The sequence below is a fragment of the Ahaetulla prasina genome, chromosome 3, assembly GCF_028640845.1.
Source record: "Ahaetulla prasina isolate Xishuangbanna chromosome 3, ASM2864084v1, whole genome shotgun sequence".
NCBI lineage: Eukaryota > Metazoa > Chordata > Lepidosauria > Squamata > Colubridae > Ahaetulla > Ahaetulla prasina.
In genome coordinates, this window is record NC_080541.1 from 142,888,135 (window position 1) to 142,908,104 (window position 19,970).

Genomic DNA, 19,970 nt, shown 5'->3' on the forward strand with positions numbered 1-19,970 from the left:
ACTTGATTTTGAGTAACTTACTTAGGTTTGGGAAGCACTGTTTTAAGATATTTGATTGGTTAAAAAAGATAAAATAAATGCAATTAAAAAAACCTCACAAATTTGGATTTTTATTCCCCTGCAAGCGCATATATCTCTATATATACTTTCCTTAGTTCTGAAATAATAATTCTAGATCATGTGTCAAGAAATGATTGTAGAGTTTTTACTAGTAATGTTAATAGATATTTAACAGAAAATATTACTTCAAAAAGAATTCCTTTTTGCAAATCCTTTTTGGAAAAAGCTTAACAAAAGAAATTTAGAAACTGCCAGATATGTCCTGAATGTCAAATGGAAACTTCATAGCCATTACAAAGTTCATTTTAAATTAAACAATGTACAGTAGTTATTTTACCTATTCCATGAGACTTAACTCAAAAGGTTCTGCCTGGAAAAAGATCCCTTCTTTCCTCAATCCTGCCAGGAACATGTTCTGCTTTCACTATTAAAATGGATTGCATTTTTTGAGGTAACAAAATATTTTAAAACAAAGATAATAATAAACTACATTTTATGTGAAATTTCCAGAAAGCAAACCTTATGGAAGACTAGTAGAGAGTTAGATAAACAAAATCTCCCCAAACTAATTTAAGATTCAAACAGTTATCTGCATTTTTTGGATCAAGATTTCTTTTAATCCATAATAACTGCAAACTAATAAAACATTCATTCATTACAGAAATTTAACATCTGGCAAACTACAGAAAACAGCTGCTTTCTACAGTTCAATGCACTTTATATTCCAACCCAAATTTTACAAAAAGAAGAGTTCTTTTGTATATTCAGTAACTTTTTTTGTATGTATGTGTGTGTGTGTGTGTGTGTGTGTGTGTGTGTGTGTGTGTGTGTGCGTGTATATATATAGAGAAGGGGGGGGGGAGAGCAGCACATCAAAATTTACTCCATAATGTTTTCTGATAAATTTTATTTCAGTTGATGTACTCAGTTTTTAAGGACTTCTCCCAACTAACCTGAAACATGGCCTCATGGCATTAAAATTCACTTAACACCTCAATGAGCTCAATAGAACCTAGTTCCTGGTAAAGGCTGAAATTTGAATTAAGAATGCTTTTTCATACTTAATATATTGTGGAATTCAAACACCACCACTTGCTAAATCATCTAATGCAAAATTATTTTAATATAAAGTATAAGAAGTTTCCCTGTTGGAATGGATCCAAGTATGTGAAGATGGTATGAAAAACATAATAAAATGTTTAGTAAAGCTATAACATTTTCATTTATAAATTAAAAGCTTAAAATCCAGATAAAGTTTGCATCCCTTACATAACTTTCATATGTGCCTTAATAATGCAGAAATACGCATTAAAATCGCAAAAATGTACATTGTTGAACTACTGAAATCACAATAAGCAAACCTCTTTAGAGATCATCAATTAAAATATTCATTTAACTGCAGCAGTTTTTTAAATTAAATTAAGTGCTTAAGAGCATTGAATCAACTTCTTTTAAAGAACCCACAAACTTCAAAGTAACTTATCTGCACCTCTGCTGGTTGTTTTTAAGAATTCCTAAAAATGTCTGAGAAGCAACACTCAGTGCAATGCTGAAATTTATATAAACAACTTTTTATCTTTTTCAAAATATAAGTATGTTTTAACTTCAGCAAAACCAATTTTCAAAAAGTTAATTCTACTCTTCACTGGAGCCATATAATTCCGAGTTTAAAAAAATCTTCTGAACATATGCCAAGAAAAAAATACAACAAACATAACAAAAATTGTGCATGGCTAGTCAAACTCTGGTAAGATGTTTGATGCATAGTGAACTGAATATAAATTTATGACTCTATTAAATATTTCACATATTTTTACCACTTGTGAAGTCACCTGCTTATTCCACCAAACTCTGGTTTATTTAGCTTTCCATCAGCTAAGCAGCCATAAAGTATACCAAGTCAATTATGCCTTACAAAAAAAATACTTCAATCAAAATATAGCTAGCTAGATTTTGAATTTATATTAGTCATTAAAATATTCCAAAGATTACATACAATATCCCTAAATTAGTAAATTTTAATGAAAAACAATATTGTTATAGGTGAGCCAACTGTTCTCAACACAGAACACCATATAGTACGTGAAAGTAAATGAAATTGAAAGAATGGGCTCAAGAGTATCATCCCATATGCAATCTGGGTTTTATGATAACTTTGTCAATTAAAAAACAACTACTAGGTTCAATATGAAGTAGAGTTAGGGTCTCTCTGAAGTAGCCAGTTGTCAAGATCAGTGTTAAGATGATGGGATCCTTTTAGCTTGCAAGATGTAGCCCTTGGATTTGATAATCCCTCTGCTTTTAACAATGACTGAATACCGCAGAAGCCAGAGGGGAGTCCATTCGTGCCCCTGGCAATCTGGGAGGCTTTCCTGAAGAGCTTCCTGGAAACCTGTTTCACAAAGCAGTTCTAAGAGTTGAACAGATTATAAGAATAGTATTTTAGTATATGTGCTACCAGTATTATTTCATAAAATAAATGTATGTCCCCAAACACACTTCATAACACATTGGGTAGCCTATTACAGGTAGTCCTTGACTCTCCACCTTTAGTTTAGTGACCATTAGAAGTTACAGTGGCACTGAAAAAGTGACTTTCATACTTACGAATGCTGCAGCATCCCCATGATCAAAATTAAGATGCTTGGCAACTAGCTCATGTTAATGACGGTAATGCGATCACCTTTTGCGAACTTTTGACAAGCGAAGTTAATAGGGAAGTCAGATTCGCTTATCAACTATGTTACTAACTTAACTGCAGTGATTCACTTAACTGTAGCAATAAAAGTCACAAAATAAGACAAAGCTCACTTAACAACTGTTTCACTTACTAACAGAAATGTTGGTCTCTATTATCAAGGACTATCTATATTTTAAGTGTTTAAAATTAAAATTATTTCGCCTACCCCCAAACTGGGGCAGAATTCTTGGCAATAGCTGATATTTTCAAGATGCTAAAATCCTCTTCTACACTACTCATCATAAATACCATCTCATGTAATATATTGTTTCATTTAATGAATTGGTATTTTGCTACCATCCCACACAATGAAATGGAAACAACAAGAGTTTTTCAAAGGTTTTCCAGGCCTTGTTTTCATCCTACCAAGCCACAGTCAGAGGGCTTTAGAAAATCTTCAGAGATTTCAGGTTCATTAATAGAATTGTTCTTGTTTATTGAAACAAGGCAATCCTCAGATTCTTAAGGTGACATTACCTTTTGGGTCGTTATGAGTTAATAGTTGAATATCAAATTCTTTTGCGAATAAAGTCAGATCTGGTGGCATTACACAACAGGAAGCAAGATTCACTTGGTTACTACTTGGTTTCACCTAAAATAAATGAAATATTCAATGTGTAATAAAGTTTGTGTTTTAATGGAGTTGAATTCACAATGAGCAGCTTCTTTCTTACCTGTGCCCACCTGAACAGCTGTTCTAGCAATGTTTTATCTAGATCAGAAGTCCCTATGGCAACAATCTTTTTGTTCTGGACTAAGTTTTCAAGCTCTGTCCAGTAAGGTTGTAAATACTCTAAAGAAAAATTAATTCCATCTTCAGTTGGTGGGGGAGAAATGATCACAGAATCTAACTGGTCAACACCAAGAGCTGAACATGCTAAAAATAAACAAAGCAAAAAAATTAGACAAGGAACAATTTTATACATATTTTTAAAAAGCAGAAACAACTTATCTGTTATTCATTTATTCAGTCCGTTACTTTTATTTTATATCACATTCTATGCCAGGGGTGTCAAACACAAGGCCCGCGGGCCAGATCTGGAAATAGCAAAGGACCGGTCTGCAGTGCCTCTGCTAGAAAAAAATGGGGCACAGGCAGGGCGCCTCCCTCCCCAAGCAACAGCTTTTGGCCTCCGGGGTGGTCCAGGAGGCCTTCCAGGGCCAAAATGGGGCCTCCGGAGTGCTCTCCAGGAGGCTGTCCAGGCCCAAAATGGGGCCTCCAGAATGGCTCAGGAGGCCTCCCAGGACCAAAACAGGGCCTCCGGAGTCATCCAGGACGACTTCCAGGCCAAAATGGGGCCTTCAGAGTGCTCCAGGAGGCCTTCCAGGCCCAAAACACAGCCTCTGGAGCACTGCAGGAGGCCATCCTTGACTCAGAAGGTTATAAAAGGGAGAAAAAGTAAAATATTTTACCTTTCAGGCTTGCAGGATTCTGCTATTAGCCTATGTCAATAATTTATAGTTCTAGTTTTCCTATGGAGTCAGTTTCTTGATCTGGTCTCTCTCTCTCATAAGTAGATCAAGTAAATATTAAAAAACCAAAATCAAAGATATGTACACCTCCCTATTTTTATAAGTTAATAAAACCATGTCTGTGGAGATGCAGTTCCATGTCACACCCACCAGGGCCACCCCCACCCCGTCCTTCAAGGTCAAACCCAATCCTGATGTGGCCTTCAATGAACTTGAGTTTGACACCCCTATTGTATGCAATGCATCTAAAAAATGTAAAATATAAAAATACGTATAAATTAAAGCAACATAAAATGAAGTTTACTTAAAAAAGATGAGGAACAGAAAACCAAAACCAAAAGATAAACTCTCTAGCAGAATTATTAATTCAGGAATGGATTAGTCAATAGAATTCTGAAATGTTTCATTCATATCATTCCCTGATTATGAAAATTCAGTATGGTCTGGAGGGCAAACAAAATGATCTGGAGCTCTTCAAGTATAATTCACTCACAAACCAATAATATTTGCATGTTCCTTCAGCATTCATACAGGTACAGCATTTTGACAGTTGTACGAAGTATGTCATAAAATACATGGTAAAGTGATTTAGACTGCAGATACCACCATAGGCCTGTGAATCTACAGATCTTCAGAACTGTAAAGATCCAGCAAATTCATTTTAACTTGCAATGAAGTATCTATACAAAGAGGAGAGAAATATACTGAAGGGTAGGGGAAAAAACTAGATTTTATAAATAGGCTTTGAAATTCAGCTGTAAAATAAAAAGTTACTTTCAAAGCTAACTGAAAAGTTAACATGTCACCCATACCTTCCCTTATACACTTCTCCCCTTTCTACATCCATGCTTTTTTTTCTCAGTAGCCCCAAATAATTTTAGCATATTATAAGAAAAATAAAAGCCTAATTATTGTCAAGGGGCACAGGAGACTTCTAATTTGCTTTGCAAGTAACTGTAAGAGCACTCGAGTTTACAAAGTTTCCGTTTCCTTTAGTGACACAAGCTTGTATTTACTTCTCTAGAACAAAAGGACAACCTTTGTTTCCTGTCAGCTGTAATTCAAGGACAGAAAGGACATGAAAGTCTTTTTTTAAAAAACAACTTGAGATAAATCTGTCACCTGTTTTAGTTACAAAAGCATTTTTTTAAATATACAAAATATAACTGGGCAGTCACTCAAATTTAGATTTGGAACTTACTCATATTGACAGCTTCTCTGATTGATGAGGAGTTTGATCTTGTGACGAAGAGCTTTGCTGAAAATGAAAAGGCGATCGTTAACAAGGAAGGCAAGCAAAATGCAAGCTCATGTTTTCTGGCTAAACATAAAAGCTCAAGGATGTATTGAGGGATATATTTTCAGTGGCATATCACAGTTTTTGTAAAAGAAGAAAAATGTTCCTGGCATCTTCAGTGAAAGGTAGAGAAAAAGTTTTGAATCCAACCACCTCCAAAGATATTTGGTTCCGCTCTCAAATTGCACTTCAGATTAGATATTTTTTTTAACCTTCTTTGTACCTGTTCCAATTTCTCCAAATTCTTCTGAAAGTGTGGAGCTCAGAACTACTACTTCTCATAGTTTGAAAATTATATTTCTATTGTCACAGACTAGAATTGCATTTGTCCTTTTGGCTGTCGTTTCAATGTTTTTGATTCATTACAATTCCAAGATCCTTTTTCCATTTATTGTTCCCATCTGGAAGTCCCCCATTCCTGATTTCAGTTTCCTTTGCATACTGTCTGTTATTTTTTTCCTATTTTTATATTATTTTCAGTCTACTAATAAGGACCTATCAAAATAATTTATTTATTTATTTAATCAAATGTTGAAATTGCCCATCTCCCTCACAAAAGAGTCTCTGGGTAGCTGAATAATATTCAGCTATAATGACTTGCACAGGCTCATTTTGTAACCCTACACTTTGATTTAATGTTGTACAGAAATGCCACTAGTATGTAGGCACATTATTAAACAGAACTATATTAAACAGAACTCCTATTCACCAAATGAATGTCCATTTCAATCCCACGTTTTGATGCTCTGTAACCAAGGCGTTTACAAGTAACGCGAGTTAAGTAAAGCAAGTAAAGATTATTCACATTTCTGCAACATTGAGCACAAAACTGAGTTTTACCTGAAACTTTCAATTCTTCTCTTTCTTCAGAATTAATCTTTTCTACTGCTTGTGGGAGAGTACAGTCAATGATGTCTGGAATTTCCTGAAATAAATATTTAAATATTATTTTTATGCTGAAATAATCAATCATGAGCAGCTTTCCTCTTGGGGCAGCTAAGCATTTCCAATACATTGTCACCTGCAAAAAGCATTATAACACTTTAAAATATATTTTCACTCTATGTTCAGTTTTTATAAAACTATTTTGGATAGTGGATATCCAAAATAAATTTTATGACTCCTCTTGGTCTAAGGTTATCCCCCTGATCCAGAGGGGCTAACCTCTAATTTTTTTATGCTTTTATGTTAAACTGTAATAGTAACAGAGTTGGAAGGGACCTTGGAGGTCATCTAATCCAACCCCCTGCTCACACAGGAGACCTGTACTAGGAATTCGAACTGCTGACCTTTCTGATCAACAGGCTCAGTGTCTTAGCCACTGAGCCACCTCATCAGTAACTGGCTGGCATCTCATTTTCAGGTCATATGTTCATTCTCAGCACCGAAGACAGGTGTACCGTACTGTAAATGGGAAGCAATCTCTCTTTCCAATAATTTAGCTTCAAAGTACTTTCTACAGATCTGTGTTGCTGGGGTTTTTTAATGAACACAAAGAGACCTTGAACACCCCTAAAATCCATTCACAAGTTTGCTTTTTTAAAATGAGGATGAGGTGGGAGACCAACAGACTGGCAAAACAGAGCATATAAGAACTAAATCATCTCACATGTACACATGGATGCTGCAAATAATCTAAACTTTCCCATTAACTGCAAATTTTAATTTTCCAAAATTATCTAATCTCATCAGATTTTGATAATTTTGCAGCTTCTTTAGTATATTTGTAAAACTACCAGAATCTATTAAGATTTAACCTTTGGTCTGTTAAGATGCAAGGAAAAAAATATCCAGACTGCGTAACTGTTTCAAATGTGAAATGCTGCCAGTTCCTGCTCCACACAGACTGGATGTTCTTATTGTATCTTCAATGATTCAAAATAGATGCAAAAAGCATACCATAGACACTGAAACAATTTTGAAACAACTAGGAGCAAACACTTGATATTTCTTGTTTTATTTTTACTTCAGGGTGCCCACTGCTGATAGGCGAAGACAGACGTACTTTCACGCATATTCCTTAATGAGGTACTTTCTATTTATATTTTATCATGTAAATCTTGACTAGAAGTAATAACAATTCAAAATTGATTTATGTTACACCACAAGCTGGTGTAAAAAAAAAGAAAGAAAATTATCCTATTCCCATTTGACTGAAATATTTCACTATTTGAGTGAAATATTTAATTAAATAATATTTTTTCTAATTTATTTTGTTCTTATTTTATTAGTAACAATATTTTTGCTGAGTTTGTAAGAAGAGTATTTGTAGAAGTCAACAATCCCTACATCTTTTTCAGTTGATTTTACTGTTTTATTTAGTAGCTCTTATGTTAATTTTTATGTTTCATTTTTATATTATTCTGACTTGCTAGTCTTAACATTTTCTGTTCCTTATATTCTTTTCAGTTACCCTTTTATTTAATTTAATCTTACCTGTCTGGCGTAAAGATCTTTATTTGTTGTGTTGGTCAATGTTTATAATAAAGACTGGTGGTAATGATTAAAAGAAATATGAAAGGATCGCTTACCTGCATCAGATCAGGGCTGATTTTTGAATTCCATTCATTTAAGGTTTTCTGAATGCAATCCCGCAGCTGTAAAGAACATTCCAATGTTAACATTTGGTTTCTGTTATTCAATGTAAAAAATAAATTAAACAAAAAACAGTGTAAAAATAATTTTCTGGTATTCATCTATTCCTTCTGCCCATATATGTAAGTGTATGAATTATGAATATCAGAACTTACATAGCACAACCAACATGAGTGCAAGCAGTAGATGTTACATTTCTAAACTGTTATTCATAGGCTTTATTAATAAAGTGGATATATTCTCTTTAGTGCCAAATGGGGGCAGCACTTAGCAAAATGAGTAATCATAAAACAGGTATATAGTACTTGCTTATTATTTGATGGGTGATCACTTGAGAATACCAGGGCTCTGGGCTTAACAAAGGAATCAACTCTTGGGAAAAGCAAGCGCAATTCGTTTAGGTACTGTTATCAAGAAAATGGCATGAATACACCAATGAAATTACAAGAGACTGAACTTGACCAAAGACTTTAGTAAAGGGAGCAAATAAACTGTCTATTTGGGAAACTACGTTCTGAATCAAAGATAGCATGCTGCTTTTTATAGCACTCTTCCATTGTTATCCCCAAGAAGTATCATAAACGTTAAGCCCATCCTTGTGAACTTCCTAGACATATCTGGTTAGTTATGGGTATCACAGTATAACTAGACTAAACTGGCCATCAGCCTGATCTATTATCTCTCTACTTAGATTTCTAAAGTCTCCATCAAATTCAGGAATTTATCAAAAGGCAAACAACTAGAGAACTGGAATTATTTGATCTCTTCTTCACTATAATACCGGAGAAACTCTAGAAGCAGAATCTTCATTGTGTAAATCTTGATTAACCACAATGTCTGTCAGAACTTACCCATTAAGTATGCATTCCTGCTTAAAAATATAATACCTTAACCTCATTAGCCATAGTCACAGAAGTTTGTTTACCTTTCTAGATCCCACCAAACTACAACCCCCACCAAACTGCGGAGTATCTGAAGACAAGTTTAAGTTTATTTATTATAGCTAAAGCTATTAATTCTCTTCTCAGCTGACAGATATCTCTTTTTAAAAGCTGGGGAAGACCTATCACTTATCTTGATACTAATTATTTGTTGTCAAAGAACAGTTCACAGGTGCCATAAATACATCCAATGCCAGCTGCACTGATTGCCAGTTTGCTTCCGATTCAAGGTGCTGGTTTTAACCTTTAAAACCCTTCATGGCATGCAACAGGGTTCCCTGGTTACACCAACCTGCCCCACTAGATCTGGCAAAAAAGGTATGGTACAGATACCATTGGCCAGGGATCTTCATTTGATGGGTCCCAGGAGATCTGCCTTCTCTGCTGTGGTGCCCCACCCTATGGGATATTCTTCTCTCCAAAATGAGACTAGCTCTTTTACAGTATTCCCCAAGGCCCTCAAATTTTCACTATGTTATCAGGCCGGGGGATCACAGATGACTAGGGACCTACTAAAATGGCTCCATTGATGAGATGTTTTATCATCCCTCTCCTATGGGTTGTATTTTCACTTTTTAATATATATTTTTTTAATATTGCAATTTTTTTTGTTTTTATTTATTGTTCTTATTAATTCTTGCTTGCTTCCCAGAGTTCCCAATGGTGAGAAAGGCAGCTATATTATTTGATAGATAAATAAATAAGAATCCTAAGCTTCAAATTGGTAAATTGACAATAAGAAGAAGGCATTTTAAACAGCATATTTGTGGCAAGCAAAAGGAGCGGAGAGAACAGATGGACTGGCCACATCAACAAATAAATCAAGGACTGCAGCAAAAAACAGGATTGACAAACCAGCTGATAAAGGGAAAAAGACTGAAGAAAATAAAACAGACAAATCGACAATTGGAGAGACAGGAAGATACCTTTGATAAGGAGATTGGGACATGGGCAGACATCTGGGAGAAGTGGCAGTATAAGACTGTACTGGGAGAAAGGTTTAGATTGAACAAGAAAGATAGAGATGAAGATAGAGACAAAGATGAGGAGCGTGGGAGCTGAATTAAAAAATGTATAAGAATTGAAGAAGAGATGGAGGAGGAGAGATGATGGTTAGAAAGAATTGCCCTTTAAATATTAAAGTAGCCTGATTGTAAGCTGAAAGAGGCAGAAACAAAATTAGATAGGGGAAATATTAAAATATAATTTTTTATTAAAATGAATAAAAAAATAGAAAGATTAGAAGTTTACAGATGTTAGGCATTTTGTTTTATGTATGTTTAAATAATATAATGAAGACTACTTAAAATTGATAGAGATATTTAACGTTGTTAGCGTGAATTGAATTAATATGAATGATACCCAGAAACAACTTTGCCTATGCATAATAGAGAAATGTTTAGATTGAACAAGAAAGATAGAGATGAAGATAAGAGATAAAGATGAGGAGTTAGGCATTTTTGTTTGTGTATGTTTAAACCATATAATGATTACTTAAATTTGATAAATGTGATAGATTACTAATATTGTTACTGCAAATTGGATTAATATGAATGATACCCAGAACCAACTTTGTCCACAAACAATATGGGTGTATGTTTAAAAAAATAATTTAAAAAAATAAAATAAACAGCACACTTGTCTATTATTTATTGATGGCACTTTGGGCTCAGTAGGTTCTTTTAATAGGAAATTAATAAATAGTACTTAAAGCCACAGGTGGTTGGAGGCTGTTCCTCTTTGTTTTCATTTTATTTATTCCTCACATTTCTATACCGCCTATCCCACCTAAGTGTCTCTTTGCTGGTTCCTACCAAGATTCAACTACATTATAAATAAATAAATAAATAAATAAATAACACCTCTGGAGTTATAGCTCACTTGTTTTAACTGTCTCTAATGCATGGCATTTATCTGTTTGTTTATCAACCTTACATAGCCGACCACTTCATAATGTAGCTCCAGTCTAACCATTCTGCACTGTCTAACAAAGTTTCCAAATAGTAATGTGCATTAATACCCACAGAATTCAATGTGTTCATGGATAGTTCTCCTAACTGTTGAAAATACTTCCAGTTTGGACTGGTGATTTTTCAAAATATTGAATTTGGGAGAATCTTCCACTCACAGTTATCTATTGAGAAGCTTCAACATGTTAAAACAATTCCAGGATTACACTTAGCTTTTGAAGAGTTTAGCATTCATTACTATCTTGCATGAACTGAAAGCACACACCCAAAAAAGAAATATACCCAAAGACTGAATATGCAGGCCAAGATTAGAAGTGTGCAAGTCTCAAAGGTATTGTCTAAAAAATGAAAGGCCTCTCTTACATTAGCTAATATCAGTGTTCATGACACCGCCAATAAGCAACAATGGTGTGTAATAGGCCAGAAGGCTATTGGGAAAACGTTCTGTGGACAGATAAGGCTAAGACAGAACTTTTTTTTTTGGCTTGAAGGTAAAATGTTAAGGTTTGTCAAAAGGTAAATACTACATTCCACCATAAGAACCAATCTTTGAAACATGGTAATGGCAATATCATGGTTTGCTGCCTCTGGACCAGGGCGCCAGTGGTGGGATTCAAGTAATTTAACAACCGGTTCTCTGCCCTAATGATTTCTTCTAACAACCAGTTTGCCAAATTGCTCAGAAAGTTAACAACCGGTTCTCCCGAAGTGGTGCGAACCGGCTGAATCCCACCACTGCAGGGCGCCTTGCCATCACTAACAGAACTATGAATTCGGAATTGTTATTAGCAAATTCCAGAGATACCCACAGGGTATCTATCTGAAACTCAAGAGAAACTGGCTCAGGTAGGAAGATAATGGCCCAAAACACACAAGTCATAAGACCAAAGATAGGTTAAAGCAAAAGAAAATCAATGTTTTGGAATGGCCAAATCTAAGTCCTGAGCTTAATCCTATAGTAATGTTGTAAAAGGACTTGAGGGAGGAAGTTCATGCAAGGAACTCCTCTTAACACCCCTGAGTTCATGCTGTTCTACAAAGAGGAGTAGGCTAAATTTCTCCAAGCCAATGTGCAGGACTGATTAACATTTAGCAGAAATGTTTAGTTGCAGTTATTGCTGGCCAAAAGGGGAATACCAGTTACTGAAAACAAAATTCACATACATTTGGCATGCAGGTAATATAGCTCTGGATCATTTTCCTCAAATAAATGAACAAGTACAATGGTTTTGAGACATTTAATTGAATTCTCTTTAACTAGTTTTAGGACTTGCATGGAAAGCAGACTGGGTTTAAGGTCATATATATGTAGAAATATTGAAAATGCAAAAGGGTTCACAAACCTTTATGCATCACTACTTATTATAAAATGTATCTTAAAATTTCCTTGATTAGTAAGCCAAACTTTAATTCATGCGTTTTAAATACTGGGCCAAAGGAAGTTGGCAGTAAATATAAGATACCTGAGCATAGTTGATCAAGTAACTTTGATCCAATTTTGTTTGCAGTTTTTGTTCTTAACTATAACATGCCATATTTAGATAGTTAAAAGAAAACATGAAGTGTCTCAAGTGTTAACATCTCACAATAGGTCATACTTCCACATATGACCTGGGGTTAGAATGTGATTTCCTGCTTTAATTATATCAGGATTCCATCGTGCAATTACAACCAGGGTGAGGCAGATATTTGGCAGATACATGCTGCAACAAAACTATTACACAGTTCAAGCTGCTTTCATTTTATATTAAGCTAGAAGTATATTAGAACATTTTAAAATGAAAAATAAAACAGAAAAAAATTATCTTTACAGGTGTTATTTTGAGTATAACAATCTAACCCAGGTCTTAAAAGAAAGGCAGAGAACTGTGTTTCCCTGTTGTTGTTGTTGTTGTTGTTGTTATTGTTATTATTATACTAGGAGTTATTTTTGGCAATGTTTATAAACCCCCAGATTAAGGCAGATTTTTTAAACTTTCATTATATCTGCTGATCAAACTTTTTTCTGTTCACATTCCTGGCTTGAAATAAAATTCCAAATCAACAATTTGGCCCTTGTATGTTCCATAACATGCCACTATTTCCATGGCTGGATGAAAATATTCTTTTACCTTCTCTTCTTGAAGGCGTTTCCTTTACCAGAAATACCTTGAAGGCACCTTTGTAGTCTTATTTCATGGGCAGGAAGCACTGCCTAAGTTTTACTAGAACTTTTACCTCACAGTTATGGAACTTGATGACTTTGTGGATTCTATTTTGTACAAAAGCACCACCTAATAATAGAAAATTTCCATTTATCACAAACTCAATCACACGGAGATCGCCACAATTCATCAGGCTGTAACATGTATTTCTTAAAGTTAAAAGAAACTATCCTACACACCATTTGTAGATGGTATAGTAGGTATGTTGTGTATGTGTACAGAATTATATATAATAGGACAAACCAAAAAGAGGAAACAAAGGAACGGCATTATTATCCCCAATTAGAATAAGTTATATGTTTCCTCATGCAACAAATATTTATACCCCAAGAATAATGGGTTGGTTGCACTTCTGAAGCTATCCGTCCTGTAGCAACTACCATTAACATGCTACAACTCTCCCTGCCCATGTATCCTGCAGCAGTGCCAAAAGCCAAGCCTCTGTATTTCTTCTAACAATAGTACAGCAAAATTTAAATATTTATTTACAACCTCAAATATCTGAGAACATTTGTCCCTAGCATGAAGGAGCAAAAGAGCTTCAAGTGGAGGCTGCAATATGGAATACCCCACTGTGGTTTAACAAGAGGTTAAGTTTTATCTCTTGAGACTTGAACAGGGATAAACTTTTTAATTACACCTCATGCAATCAGCTCTATAACCATACAATGGATGAATACTGTTAAGAAGTTTATTACTACCGTACTACTACTACATTCCTTACTATTGCTATATATTTTTTATGGCTACTGTTTATGTCCACAACTACTCATGTCTATGTAGAGACAAGTAAAGATTCCAGAGTCCTGTAATTAGTGTAGCACTTTATGAACCTGGACCCTGTTCTTCAAACATTTATGCCATAATAAATGTTAATCTTTGTGGTACCACAAGGTTTTACTTCAATCCATTCAAAGTCAATTATTCTGACAAATACCACAATCAGACCTTTGGAGAGTTTGTATACATCTATTACACAACCAAATCAACATCAATATAAATATTATAATCTGTATACAGTATATTTTATTCATCACTTGAACGATGGATTTTGATTTTTTTTAAAACAACAACAACAACAACACCATTCATATCCCGGCTTTTTAAGCGTTTTAGGCTTTACAGCAATTTTGCAGCTGGTTCCTTTGAACTCTACCTGGCTGTCCCTAGAAGACTTTTTGTGTCATAGTTAAGTCCAGAGTTCTTTCCTATTGCGACTTTTGATAGGGAAGGCCCAAGCAAAAAAGCCGTATATTTTGCAAAGCAGCGTTTTATGTAGATGGCTTGCTAGACCAGGCTTGAAGAGACTCGGTTAGTTCGCTCTGCAGTAAGGCGGGAGAGGAGCAAACCTACATTCTAGGACCCTCCGAACTACCCTTATTATGTAGGAAGGCAGGGAAATCGGTCACAACACGGGGTTTGATTATTATTATTTTGCCGCATTCATTCACCCGAAGCTCGGGGGGGACGGGGGACGGCGACCCCCCCCCCCCAAAATATAGGCAAATGTCATTCCGCGCAACCCGGCGTCCACCTTCGTCCATCGTCTCGTCGGGAAGGCATCACGGGACGCCCCTTAGTCGCCGCCTCTCCCACCCACCCTACACACCAACCATCTCTTCTTTACGCTCACCTCCTCGCTGGGGGTAGCCGGGCATTTCTTCCGCAAGCGGCCCCAGTTGAGCAGGTTGCCGGTTTGCAGGTTGAGGGTGCGCGCTTGTCTCAGCAGGACGGCCGCCCGGCCGCTTTCGGTCCCCATGCCGGGAGTCCCGGATATCGCGCTTCTAACCTTCTCTCTTTTCGGCGAGGAGGAGCCGCTGAGCCGCCGGGCTCGGTCGGGAAATGTATATATATATATAGATATAGATATATAAGCTCACGCGAGTTGCCTCCTCGGGAGGGTGGGGAGCGGATGACTAAGCAAATCAAAGCGCTCGGTCACCCTCCCAGTCACATGGCTCGGGGACAATAGCGGCAGGTGGCCCGTCAGGGCAAAGGAAAGGAGCGGCGGCGGCCGCAGCAACAGCGGGGCTCTGGGCAGCGGAGGAGGTGAGCTGCCGGGAAGAGCCTCGAGCGCTGAGCGCCGGGCTTAGCTCCTCCCAAGAGAAAGCGCAGCCCCGCCGTCAGCGCATGCCTGAACATCCCCCAGCGTCGTTGCAACGGGTCCCCGCCTCTTTCCGGGAGACGAAAAGAGCGCTGAGTAGCGACCTCTGCCGGTCGTTGGAGGCATTTTCTACCTCTTTCACCATCCACACCCGTATATTGTACCTACTTGGCTTGCCATTCATTTAGTGACTGTTCAAAGTTACAACGGCACTGAAAAGCGTGACCGTTTTTCACGCTCAACGACCGTTCTTGCATTTCCCCCCCCCCGTAGTCACATGATCAAAATTTATTTATTTGTTTGTTTATGTATCAACAAGAACAAGGAAAAAAGTAACAGTATAGACATAGACATGAAAAAAAATGGCACAAATAAAAGGATATAAATAGGCAAAACATAGCCATAAACACATAGAAAGATTACATAAAAATGAGACTGTAGGACAGGGACAGTAGGCACGCTGGTGCACTTATGTACGCTCCCTTAGGGACCTCTTAAGAAATGTCGGAATAGCTCAGGCTGTTAGAGCCTGTTATTAGAACACAGTAGCCTGCAATTACTGCAGGTTCAAGCCCGGCCCAAGGTTGACTCAGCCTTCCATCCTTTATAAGGTAGGTAAAATGAGGACCCAGATTGTTGGGAGGGCAATAAGTTGACTTTGTAAAAATATACAAATAGAATGAGACTATTGCCTTATACACTGTAAGCCGCCCTGAGTCTTCGGAGAAGGGCGAGATATAAATGTAAACAAAAAAAAAAAGTGAAAGGTCCACGGTAGCCAATTTAAGGTAAAAAGTATGGGGATTAGCGAGACTAACAACTAACAAAATTCAGACACTTGGCAACTGGTTCATATTGATGATGGTTGGGAGGGTTCTGGGGTCACGCATTCAGCTTCCATAACCTTCTGACAAGCAAAGTCAATGAGGGAGCCAGGTTTATTTATCCACCATGTTGTTAACTTAACAAATGCAATGGTTCGCTTAACTATGGCAAGAAAAGCCGTAAAATGGGGCAAACTCATTTAATAAATGTTTCACTTAGCAACGTAAATGTTGGACTCAATTGTGGTTGTAACTGGAGGAGTACCTGTACTTACTTCAGTTTTAAGTCTGAGGGTGGTTTTGCATTGGGGTGCTCTGGAGGGGCCTGTGACAATTTGCCACGGCCAACTCACCACGGGATAACTCGCTGCAGGACAATTAATATGAAGGAAATGGTTGAATAGCATCATTAAAGAAAGGGTGACAAAGGAGGGAGAAAATAAAATGCGAATGACAAAAATTAAAATATATTTTAAATAATTAAATTGAATTGTTCAATTGTCCCGCAGCAAGTTGTTCCATGAAGAGTTAGGTGCGGTGAGTTGTCCCTTGGCAGGTTGGCAGTTGTGAGTTGGCCACAGTGAGTTGGCTGTGGCAAATTGTCACATTCCACTCTGGAGACCGGTTCTGCTTTGTTTCTATTTAGCGACTGTTTTCATCCTTAATCTTCTATTATAGAAAGAGTGCAGAGAAGAGCAACAAAGATGATTAGGGGACTGGAGGCTAAAACATGTGAAGAACGGTTGCAGGAACTCGGTATGCTTAGTTTAATGAAAAGAAGGATTAGGGGAGACATGATAGCAGTGTTCCAATATCTCAGGGGTTGCCACAAAGAAGAGGGAGTCAAACTATTCTCCAATGCACCTGAGGGTAGAACAAGAAGCAATGGGTGGAAACTAATCAAGGAGAGAAGCAACCTAGAACTAAGGAGAAATTTCCTGACAGTTAGAACAATTAATCAGTGGAACAACTTGCCTGCAGAAGTTGTAAATGCTCCAACACTGGAAATTTTAAAGAAAATGCTGGATAGCCATTTGTCTGAAATGGTGTAAGGTTTCCTGCCTGGGCAGGGAGTTGGACTAGAAGACCTCCAAGGTCCCTTCCAACTCTGATATTATTATTATTATTATTATTATTATTATTATTATTATTATTATTATTATTATTATTATTATTATTATTATTATTATTATTATTATTTGGTCCCACTATCTTTCCGCTCCAATATGTAATCCTAGAAGAGGAACGACAACCGCAAGAAGAGAAAACTTTTGGCACCCTTTGAATGTTCTTCCAGAGTCTCATTTCACTACTTATTTATTTATATCATGCCTTTATTATTTTTATAAATAATTCAACTAGGCGAGCATACCTAATGCTCTTTTCTCCTCCTATTTTCAATGTGCTATTTGCATGGTTTCTCTCAACTCTTATCTCATGAATGTGAATGCAAGAATCTGAATTCATTCATTTCTTAGCAATTATTTGTGTTGTTTATCCAATCAAGAACCTGGAGGAACCTGCTTTTACCTAACTCTGCATACAGCCCACGTATCAATTGGACTGTTTTACTTTGTAGAAATATAGTATTGTATATGATATTACCAATATTGGAAAGACAGGAGACAATCAAAAGTCCCTGCTTGTAACTTTTGTTCCTACTTAGATTACACAATAATCTTAGATTCAGATAACTCATGAACTTTCAGAATTCTTAATTTTGTTTATTGTGAAGATCAAGTCATTGCTGAGTGTTTTTATTTCTCAGCCTTTTTGGAAAATAAGTTCTAAATAATTACAGAATTACAAACAATTTTAAGTCATTATTATTTCTTTCAACAGACTATGTAATTTGTATTGCTGTGTAACCAGAAATACTGTATACCAGCAGGGCTGACATGGTGCTGTTAATTCCTACTGCTAGCTCTCAGCATTCCTGAAATGTACTTTAGAATGGAAAGGACTAATTGAAATGATTGCCTGTTGCATCTCTGAATGATATAGTGTCCTGTCCTTCCAACAGATTCTGTTGGGTAAAAGGATTATCTAACTATATTCTTGCTCACCCTTCAACTCTGCATGAGTTATTGCTCCAATTGTCAGAACTATATCCTTGTTTTAATTCGTTAAAAATGTGATTAGGTAGCAGAACTTTAGACAATGCTCTTTAAATTGATTATATTTTACAGGAATTCAAGAAGTAAAAACACCTTCCCTGCCATAGAATTTTTCCTACCTCTTTATTTTTATTTTTTCCTCATACAACCAAGCTTTAAAAAAACAAAAACAAAAAACCCTCAAAAACACATGTTTCACAGGATATATGCCAATTAATCCAAACCAAACCACTGCCTGATTATCTGATCATTATCCCTCTGCTATATCATTTGTACAACTGGCACAGAAAGATCCAAGATTATAATTTCTTCATATACTCACTTTCTACTCAAAAGTAATTACCGTTGAGTCCAGCAGGGTTTATTCTTGACTAGATTAATACAATGTTGCAGTTATATAATAAAAATTATCACTTAATATAATAAACACAGCTGCAAGAATGGGATCAATTATATAACAGCCTGTATGAAATTAAAACTGAAATATTTCTGATACTTGGATTATGTAATCCCCCCTTTGTGTGAATTTGATACAAAGAATGCATTCTGAAGTTTGGAATTTGCTGCTTCAGGCTTTTATTTCTCACTGTCTATTGGTCTCCAATAATGGTTAACAAAATCTTGGCTGCTTCCCAGAGTGCTGCAGTAAAAATGGAGTGAATATATTAACAAGAGCACAAGGTGAGAGGATAACATCTCATTCTAATAATATACCAACTACTTGTTATTTAATATTAGTATGTCATTTAAAAATGAAGGAACATAATAGTTATCTGGTGAACACGTAATACAGTTTTCTATGTATATTAAAGCCAGATGGAAAACTTTTGTGCGGCCAGGGAGACATGATTTCTAGATCATTTTCATCCCAGTGGTGTAAACCTATAGGGGAATTGCAGTGATATGATAATGAAATCCAAGGGAATAGAGGTTTTTTCCAGATCTCATTTTGTGGTTGGCTTTTACAAATGTGGAAAGGTATATCAAGCCTTCCCAAATAAGAACAACTGAAAAGGATGTGGAGCAAATGAGTTTTGAAAGTCGCTGGCATCTCACCAATTTTTCCTCCCTGTATTCAAAGTTTTATAAGGTAAAGGTAAAGGTTCCCCTCGCACATACGTGCTAGTCGTTGCCGACTCTAGGTGGTGGTGCTCATCTCCGTTTCAAAGCCGAAGAGCCAGCGTCCTAAGACGTCTCCATGGTCATGTGGCCGGCATGACTCAATGCCAAAGGTTCACAGAATGCTGTTACCTTCCCACCAAAGGTGGTCCCTATTTTTTCTACTTGCATTTTTATGTGCTTTCGAAACTGCTAGGTTGGCAGAAGCTGGGACAAGTAACAGGAGCTCACCCCATTACATGGCAGCACTAGGGTTTCGAACTGCTGAGCTGCCGACCTTTCGATCAACAAGCTCAACGTCCTAGCCCCTGAGCCACCGCGTTAATATGTGTGATCAATTACATGATAAAAGCATATGAATACCATGGCCCCTAATAATATAAGTGATTTTAGGACCTGAGATGTCAAATAGAAATTTGCTGTTAATAATAAGATTAATAATGTGACTTGCGGCAGTACCTGGAAGCAAAATAGAAGAGAAAGAACTAGAGAAGGTAACCCAAAGGTGCTTTTTCAAGCGGCAACC

General features: G+C 36.6%; 1 protein-coding gene across 1 annotated transcript; it reads right to left on the minus strand.

The window, feature by feature from the left end:
* Positions 1-1,163: 1,163 nt before the first annotated feature.
* GCLM (glutamate-cysteine ligase modifier subunit) lies at positions 1,164-15,392 on the minus strand. The gene is made up of 7 exons (XM_058178086.1): positions 14,914-15,392; positions 8,102-8,167; positions 6,411-6,495; positions 5,475-5,531; positions 3,475-3,677; positions 3,278-3,392; positions 1,164-2,470 (listed from the first exon to the last, which is right to left on the minus strand). Exons 1-7 carry the CDS (start codon positions 15,037-15,039, stop codon positions 2,298-2,300), a joined length of 825 nt encoding a protein of 274 aa, XP_058034069.1. The 5' UTR covers positions 15,040-15,392; the 3' UTR covers positions 1,164-2,297.
* Between the last annotated feature and the right edge of the window lie 4,578 nt (positions 15,393-19,970).

Coding starts and splice junctions, on each gene's coding strand:
- GCLM (XM_058178086.1), bottom strand. CDS start 15,039: ATGGGGACCGAAAGCGGCCGGGCGGCCGTCCTGCTGAGACAAGCGCGC. Junction 5,532..6,410: donor AGAAGAATTGAAAGTTTCAG/GTAAAACTCAGT, acceptor TTTCATTTTCAG/CAAAGCTCTTCGTCACAAGA. Junction 3,678..5,474: donor CAGAGAAGCTGTCAATATGA/GTAAGTTCCAAA, acceptor GTTTATTTTTAG/CATGTTCAGCTCTTGGTGTT.